Raw genomic sequence first — 9223 nt, forward strand, 5'->3', positions numbered from 1 at the left:
TAAAATGATCCTTCCACCTCAGCCTCCTGAATAGCTGGGACTACACGCACAGACCACCACACCCAGCTAATTTTTGTATTTTTAGTAGAGACGGGGTTTCTTTTTTTTTTTTTTTTTTTTTTGAGACGGAGTCTCGCTCTGTCGCCCAGGCTGGAGTGCAGTGGCGCGATCTCGGCTCACTGCAAGCTCTGCCTCCCGGGTTCACGCCATTCTCCTGCCTCAGCCTCCCGAGTAGCTGGGACTACAGGCGCCCACAACCGCACCCGGCTAATTTTTTGTATTTTTAGTAGAGACGGGGTTTCACCGTGGTCTCGATCTCCTGACCTTGTGATCCGCCCGCCTCGGCCTCCCAAAGTGCTGGGATTACAGGCGTGAGCCACCGCGCCCAGCCGAGACGGGGTTTCACCATGTTTCCCAGGCTGGTCTCAAACTCCTGAGCTCAGGCAATCCGCCCGCCTCTGCCTCCCAAAGTGCTAGGATTACAGGCATGAGCCACCACACCCAGCCCAAAATGTGATTTTTTTTTTTTTGAGATGGAGTTTCACCCTGTCACCCAGGCTACAGTGCAATGGCACAATCTCAGCTCACTGCAACCTCTGCCACTGAGGTTCAAGTGATTCTCCAGACTTAGCCTCCCAAGTAGCTGGGACTACAAGTACACACCACCACGTCTGGCTAATTTTTGTGTTTTTAGTGTAGACGGGGTTTCACCATGTTGACCAGGCTGGTCTTGAACTCCTGACCTCAGGTGATCTTCCTGCCTTGGCCTCCCAAAGTTCTGTGATTATAGGCATGAGTCACTGCGCCTGGCCCAATATGTCATTTTTAATACTGAAGAGCTTTATGAATGCTAAATGCTTTGTGTATTTCGCCTTTGGTAAACTTTTCTTTTTTTCTTGAAGTCTCACTCTTGTTCCCCAGGCTGGAGTGCAATGGCGCGATCTTAGCTCACTACAACCTCCACCTCCCGGGTTCTAGCGATTCTCCTGCCTCAGCCTCCTATATAGCTGGGATTACAGGCACCTGCCACCACGCCTAATTTTTCTATTTTTAGAGAGACAGGGTTTCATCATGTTGGCCAGGCTGGTCTCAAACTCCTGACCTCAGGTGATCCAACTGCGTCGGCCTCCCAAGGTGCTGGGATTACAAGTGTGAGCCACCATGCCCTGCCACCTTTGGTAAACTTCTACAAGTGATTGTAATCATGAAGTGCTTTGCAAAATCAGGATATTTTTAATCCTGAAAAGTTTTAAGAAACCCAAAGAGCTTGATAAATCCATATGATACCCATGTACACCCATGCAATATCTTCATTTTTAAAATGTTTATTTAAAATTTTATTTTAAAAATTTCAGGACAGGCGCAGTGGCTTACACCTGTAATCCCAGAACTTTGGGAGGCTGAGGCAGAAGGATGACTTGAGCCCAGGAGTTTGAGATCACCCTGGGCAATACAGCAAGTCCTCATCTCTACAAAAAAATGTAAAAAGTAGGCCAGGCACTCTGGCTCATGCCTGTAATCCCAGCACTTTGGGAAGCTGAGGCAGGCAGATTGCCTGAGCTCAGGAGTTCGAGAACAGCCTGGGCAACACAGTGAAACCTGTCTCTACTAAAATACGAAAAATTAGCCGGGCATGGTGGCCTGCACCTGTAGTCCCAGCTACTCTAAAGGCTGAAGCAGAAGAATTTCTTGAACCCGGGAGGCAGAGGTTGCAGTGAGCCAAGATCATGCCACACACTCCAGCCTGGGGGACAGAGTAAGACTCTGTCTCCAAAAAAAAAAAAAAAAAAAAATCAAAAAAGCAGCCAGGTGTGGTGGTGCGTGCTGTGGTTCCAGCTACCCAGGAGCCTGAGGTGGGAGGATTGCTTGAGACCAGGAGGTTGAGGCTAAAGTGGGCCCAGATCATGCCACTGCACTCTAGCCTGGGCAACAGAGTGAGACTCTGTCTCAATCAATCAATCAATCAATAAAATTTCAAGCCTACAGAAAAGTTTTTTTTTTTTTAAACATATTTTATTATTTTGGAAATGAGTCACCCTGTGTCACCCAGGCTGGAATGTAGTGGTGCCATCTTGGCTCACAGCAACCTCCACTTTCCAGGTTGTGGAAAGTAAAAAGTTTCTCTGTAAAGTTTTTTTTTTTTTTTATTAAATAATAAATCATAAGTGTTAGAGATAATAGTTTTTTTTAAACTTTTTTTAAGCCTCTTTGCTTTGTGTTAATAATGCTTTCTTAAACTGTATCTTATGTAGTTGTTAAAGGAAATAAGTACATTCTGTGTCCTTGTACTTTTTTTTTTTTTTTTGAGACGGAGTCTTGCTCTGTCCCCAGGCTGGAGTGCAGTGGAGCCATCTCGGCTCACTGCAAGCTCCACCTCCCAGGTTTACACCATTCTGCCTCAGTCTCCCTAGTAGCTGGGACTACAGGCGTCCGCCACCACGCCCGGCTAATTTTTTGTATTTTTAGTAGAGACAGGGTTTCACCTTGTTAGCCAGGATGGTCTCGATCTCCTGACCTCGTGATCTGCCCGCCTCGGCCTCCCAGAGTGCTGGGATTACAGGTGTGAGCCACTGCGCCCGGCCTGTGTCCTTGTACTTTAACCAAGATATTTGGTCTCGACATGCTCAAGCATGTCCCGGCTCACAGCTTATGCCCCTTCCTCATTAGGAAATGTTATTACTTCTCTAAGTCTTTTCGCAAGCAACTTCCTCTTTTCCTTTGTTCTCCATTGCCTTTACTTATTTAAGAAAGTTTTTTAAGTTGTTAGCTAATTGGGTTTAGCTTAGACTGTGAGATCCAGCTCCAACCAATGGAGACAGGACATAGCAGTAAGGACCCAACACATAAGGGACAAATATTCCTGCCTTTCTTTGTTCATTGTGCTCTTGCGGCAGGATTGCTGATGGGCAGCACCCTTTCTGCAGAAAGTAAAATTGCCTTGCTGAGAAAACTTTTTGTCTGAATGCTGATTTTTCCTTGCGACACCAAGAAATAAGCATTTTAATTCTGACACAGATTCAAGCAATTCTCCTGCCCCAACCTCCCAAGGAGCAAGGATAACAGGCATGCACTACAACATCTGGCTAATGTGTCTTTTGTTTGCTTTTTGTATTTTTAGTAGAGAAGAGGTTTTGCCATGTTGGCCGGGCTGGTCTTGAACTCCTGACCTTGGGTGATCCGCCCACCTTGGCCTCCCAAAGTGCTGGGATTACAGGCAAGAGAATTTTTTTTTTATTGAGACGGAGTCTCGCTCTGTTGCCCAGGCTGGAGTGCAGTGGCGCGATCTCAGCTCACTGCAAGCTCTGCCTCCTGGGTTCACACCATTCTCCTGCCTCAGCCTCCCAAGTAGCTGGGACTCAGGCACCCACCACCACACCCAGCTAATTTTTTTTTTGTCTTTTTTAGTCGACGGGGTTTCACTGTGTTAGCCAGGATGGTCTCGATCTCCTGACCTCGTGATCCGCCTGCCTTGGGCTCCCAGAGTGCTGGGATTACAGGCATGAGCCACCACGCCTGGCCTGTGTCATTTTCTTAATGACTTACCTTAGTTTCTAACAAATCCGTGGTACAGTAAGTTATATTAAGACATAGTATTTTTATGAGTTTTTTTTTAATTATTATACTTTAGGTTCTAGGGTGCATGTGCAGAACGTGCAGATTTGTTGCACAGGTGCATGTGCCATGGTGTTTTGCTGCACCCATCAGCCTGTCACCTGCATTGGGTGTTTCTCCTGATGCTATCCCTCCCCTGGCCCCCCACCCACAACAGGCCCTGGTGCATGATGTTCCCCTTCCTGTGTCCATGTGTTCTTATTGTTCAGTTCCCACTCGTGTGTGAGAACATGCAGTGTTTGGTTTTCTACTCTTGTGTTGGTTTGTTGAGAATGATGGTTTCCAGTTTCATCCATGTCCCTGCAAAGGACATGAACTCATTCTTTTCTGTGGCCAAGTAGTATTCCATGGTATATATGTGCCACATTTTCTTTATCCAGTCTATCACTGATGGAGATTTAGGTTGGTTCCAAGTCTTTGCTATTGTGAATAGTGCTGCAATAAACATACATGTGCATGTGTCTTTAAAAAAAAAAAAAAAAGGCCGGGCGCGGTGGCTCAAGCCTGTAATCCCAGCACTTTGGGAGGCCGAGGCGGGTGGATCACGAGGTCAGGAGATCGAGACTATCCTGGCTAACATGGTGAAACCCCGTCTCTACTAAAAATACAAAAAACTAGCCGGGCGTGGTGGCGGGCGCCTGTAGTCTCAGCTACTTGGGAGGCTGAGGCGGGAGAATGGCGTGAACCCGGGAGGCGGAGCTTGCAGTGAGCCGAGATCACGCCACTGCACTCCAGCCTGGGAGACACAGCAAGACTCCGTCTCAAAAAAAAAAAAAAAAAAAAATACAATAAATATCCCTATAGTCTCTTTTCCATAAACCAAAATTTCTCAAGGTTGGCATCATTGGCACGTGAAGCTGGATAATCTTTGTTGTAGGAGCTGCCCTGTGCACTGTTGGATGTTTGGTAATATCCCTGGGCTCTATACCCACTAGAGAGAAGTTGCCTCCTGCTGGGCACGGTGGCTCACACCCGTAGTCCCAGCACTTTGGGAGGCAGAGACGGGGATCATGAGGTCAGGAGTTCAAGACCAGCTTGGCTAACACAGTGAAACCCCATCTCTACTAAAAATACAAAATATGGGGCCAGGCGAGGTGGCTCATACCTGTAATCCCAGCAGTTTGGGAGGTTGAGGCAGGCAGATCATGAGGTCAGGAGTTTGAGACCATCCTGGCTAACACAGTGAAATTCTGTCTCTACTAAAAATACAAAAGAAACTAGCCAGGCTTGGTGGCGGGCACCTGTAGTCCCAGCTACTCAGGAGGCTGAGGCAGGAGAATGGCGTGAACCTGGGAGGCAGAGCTTGCAGTGAGCCGAGATCGCGCTACTGCACTCCAGCCTGGGCGACAAAGCGAGACTCCATCTCAAAAAAAAAAAAAAAAAAATACAAATATGGCCAGGAGCGGTGGCTCATGCCTATAATTCCAGCACTTTGGGAGGCCGAGGCGGGCAGATCACCTGAGGGCAGGAGTTTGAGACGAGCCTGACCAACATGGAGAAACCCTGTCTCTACTAAAAATACAAAATTAGCCAGGTATGGTGGCGCATGCCTGTAATCCCAGCTACTCGGAAGGATGAAGCAAGAGAATCATTTGAACCCAGGAGGTGGAGGTCACAGTGAGTGAAGATAGCACCATTGCACTCCAACCTGGGCAACAAGAGCAAAACTCTGTCTCAAAAAATAAGTAAATAAATAGGCTGGGTATGGTGGCTCACACCTGTAATCCTAGCACTTTGGCAGGCCAAGGCAGGTGGATCACCTGAGGTCAGGAAGTCGAGACCAGCCTGGCCAACATGGTGAAACCCTGTCTCTACAAAAATACAAAAAATTAGCAGGGCGTGGTAGCAGGCAACTCTAACCCCAGCTACTTGGCAGGCTGAGGTAGGAGAAATGCTTGAACCTGGGAGGCAGAGGTTGCAGTGAGAGGGGATTGTGCCATTGCACTCCAGCCTGGGCGACAAGAGTGAAACCTGTCTCAAAAAAATAAAAAATACAAATACAAAAAGTTAGCTGGGCGTGGTGGCAGGCGCCTGTAATCCCAGCTACTCAAGAGGCTGAGGCAGAAGAATTGCTTGAACTGGGGAGGCAGAGGTTGCAGTAAGCCGAGATTGTACCATTACACTCCAGCCAGGTGACAGTGCAAGGCTCTGTCTCCAAAAAAAAAAGAGTAGTAGCCTCCTCACCTGCACCGATTTTAACACCCAAAAATCTCTCCAAACTTCGGTTGAGAACCCCCGGCCTAGATTGTAGCTTCTTAACATTTTATCTATTTGTATTTTTTTTTTTATTTCTGAACCATATGACAGTAAACGGCTGACATCATGACATTTCACCCATAAATACTTCAGCAGACACTCCTGAGACTGATATATTCTCCCACAAGACCACACTACCATTTTGTTTCTTTATTTTATTTTTTTTTTGAGACCAAGTCTCACTCTGTTACCTAGGCACAATCTCGGCTCACCACAACCTCCATCTCCTGGGGTCAAGCGATTCTCCTGCCTTAGCCTCCTGAGTACCTGGGATTAAAGGTGTGTGCTACCGCTCCTGGCTAATTTTTGTATTTTTAGTAGAGACGGGGTTTTGCCATGTTGGCCAGGCTGTTCTCAAACTCTCAACCTCAGATGATCCACCCATCTTGGCATCCCAAAGTGCTGGTATTACAGGCGTGAGCCAACGCACCTGGCCCACAGTACCATGTTCACACCCAAGAAAATGTGGCTATCAAACTGTTTTGGGTGTTTATTTGTTTGTTTGGAGGTGGAGTCTCACTCTGTCACCCAGACTGGAGTGCAGTGGTACAATCTCAGGTCACTGCAACCTCCACCTCCCAAATTCAAGAGATTCTCCCGCCTCAGCCTCCGAATAGTTGGGATTACAGGCACACACCACCAAACCTGGCTAATTTTTGTATTTTTAGTAGAGATGGGGTGTCACCATATTGCCCAGGCTGGTGTCAAACTCCTGACCTCAAGTGATCCACCCGCCTCAGCCTCCCAAAGTGCTGTGATTACAGGCATAAGCCACCATGTCTGGCCTATCCAACTGTTACTGTGGTATTACTTTGCTAGGGTTACTGTAACAAAGTACCACAAACTGGGTGGTTCAAACAGAAATTGATGGTCTCACAATTCTGGAGGCTGGATATTCAAGATCAGGATGTCAGCAGGGCTGGTTCCTTCTGAGGCTGTGAGGGACAATCTGGTGCTTTGCTGGCCACCTTTGGTGTTCTTTGGTTATGAAAGCATCATCCTGATCTCTGCCTTTGTCTCCATCTTCTGTACTCCCTGTGTGCATTTGTGTCCGAATTTTCCCTTAGCATAACACCACCAGTCACAGGCCAGGCACAATGGCTCACACCTGTAATCCCAGCACTTTGGGAGGCTTGGCGGGCGGATTACCTGAGGTCAGGAGGTCGAGACCAACCTGACCAACATGGTGAAACCCTGTCTCTACTAAAAATGCAAAAATTAGCTGGCATGGTGGCATGCCCCTGTAATCCCAGCTATTCTGGAGGCTGTGGTGGGAGAATTGCTTGAACCCAGGAGGCGGAGGCTGCAGTGAGCTGAGATTGTGCCACTGCACTCCAGCCTGGGCTACAGAGCGAGACTCCATCTCAAAAAAAAAAAAAAGAAAAAAAGAACACCAGTCATGTTGGATTAGGGCCCAACCTAATGACCTCATCGTCACCAATTATATCTGCAATGACCCTAGTTCTAAATAAGGCCACATTCTAATGTATTAGAGGTTAGGATTTCAAAATATGAATCTGGGGAGGAAAGAATATAGTTTCTGGATCTTGCTCTGTTGCCCAGGCTGGAGTGCAATGGCACGATCTTGACTCACTACAGCCTTTGCCTCCCAGGTTCAAGTGATTCTCCTGCCTTAGCCTCCCGAGTAGCTGGGATTACAGGAGCGTGCCACCATACCCAGCTCATTTTCATATTTTTAGTAGAGATGGGATTTCGTCATGTTGGCCAGGATGGTCTCAAACTCCTGACCTCAAGTGATCTGCCCACCTCAGCCTCGCAAAGTGCTGGGATTATAGGCATGAGCCACCAGCCACCGTGTCTGGCCAGAAGGAAACAATTTAACACCTAACAATCTCCTGCAGGGCTTCTCAGACCTCATCTTACTAAAAGGCAGACTGACTCAGCAGGTCTGGGTGGGGTGGGACCTATTAATTTGCATACCTCACAACAGCAGCCCACCCTTTGAATTGCAAGGACCGAATAGACACTCAGTCCATATTCAAACTTTCTCCCTCGACTCAAAGCTGTCCTTGAAAGCTTTTGATTCATGATCAATGAAGGATCACACATTGCATTTATGGTCATGAGTCTTCAGTAAACCCAAGAGCTTTTAGTCCCAAAGTGCTTTGTACATTTCAAACTGCTACCCTCTAAACCTCAGAGAGGATTTAATCCTAAAGTGCTCTATAATCCCAACAGGCATTATAATCCCTGAAGTGCTCTATTTCCTCCCTTTTGAAAGCCCTCAAACAAATTTTCCAATCCCAAAGCATTCTACAAACCTCAGAGTATTTGTAATCCTTAAGTGTAAACCCAAGTGCTTTGTAAACCTCAAACAGGGCTTTTGAACCCACAAAGCATCCTGTCATCTGCAAAGTGGGCTGAATAGGTTAGTGGGGACTGGCCATCCTGGGGTGCTATTTGGAGTATGAGAGAGTCTCCTTGTTCTTCCTCCCCAGGTACCCAGGATGGAGGAGAAGGAGGCCCTGGTACCCATCCAGAAGGCCATGGACAGCTTCCATGCAGAACTCCATCCCCGGGTGGCCTTCTGGATCATTAAGCTGCCACGGCGGAGGTCCCACCAGGATGCCCTGGAGGGCGGCCACTGGCTCAGCGAGAAGCGACACCGCCTGCAGGCCATCCGGGATGGACTCCGCAAGGGGACCCACGAGGATGTCCTAGAGGAGGGGACCGAGAGCTCCTCCCACTCCAGGCTGTCCCCCCGAAAGACCCACTTACTGTACATCCTCAGGCCCTCCCGGCAGGTGTAGGGGTGGGGACCGGGGAGCACCTGCCTGTACCCCCATCAGACCCCGCCCCAAGCACCATATGGAAATAAATTTCTTTCTTACATCTAACACCACCATCTCCTTTCGGCATTTATCCCCAAGCCCCTGCCAACTGGACCATGGCAAGGGCCCCCAGTCCCAGCTCTGAGCATGACAGCTGGCTGTGCTAGCTCTTGCCTAAGTCTACCAGGCTTGATTTTCTCATTCAGGCATTGTCTATGCTCTAGCTCCATCTGTCCACTCAGCACCCAACCCTGTCACCTCCAGCCCCGTATGCACTCCCAACTCTTAGCTTTTTTTTTTTTTTTTTTTTTTTTTGGAAACAGGGTCTCACTCTGTTACCCAGGCTGGAGTGCAGTGGCGCAATCACAGCTCACTGCAGCCTCGACCTCCCAGGCTCAGGCGATCCTCCCACCTCAACCTCTCTCAGTAGCTGGGACCACAGGCATGCGCTACCACCCCCAGCTAATTGTTGTATTATTTAACATAGGGATCTCCCTATGTTGCTCAGGCTCATCTTGAACTCCTGGGCTCAAGTGATCCCTTCACCTCGGCCTCTCAAAGTG

General features: G+C 48.2%; 1 protein-coding gene across 5 annotated transcripts in view; it reads left to right on the top strand.

Moving 5' to 3' along the window:
- The window catches only part of DKKL1 (dickkopf like acrosomal protein 1), a 13684-nt gene extending 4958 nt beyond the window's left edge, over positions 1 to 8726 (top strand). For all 5 annotated transcript variants that reach the window (XM_015441633.3, XM_045381032.2, XM_005589879.5 and 2 more), the window contains one exon: positions 8328 to 8726. In XM_015441633.3, coding sequence (XP_015297119.1) covers positions 8328 to 8639 — 312 coding nt within the window. In that variant the 3' untranslated portion in view covers positions 8640 to 8726. The remainder of the gene's footprint in view (positions 1 to 8327) is intronic.
- The last annotated feature ends 497 nt before the right edge of the window (positions 8727 to 9223 follow it).

The sequence above is a fragment of the Macaca fascicularis genome, chromosome 19 (assembly GCF_037993035.2).
Source record: "Macaca fascicularis isolate 582-1 chromosome 19, T2T-MFA8v1.1".
Classification (NCBI taxonomy): Eukaryota; Metazoa; Chordata; class Mammalia; order Primates; family Cercopithecidae; genus Macaca; species Macaca fascicularis.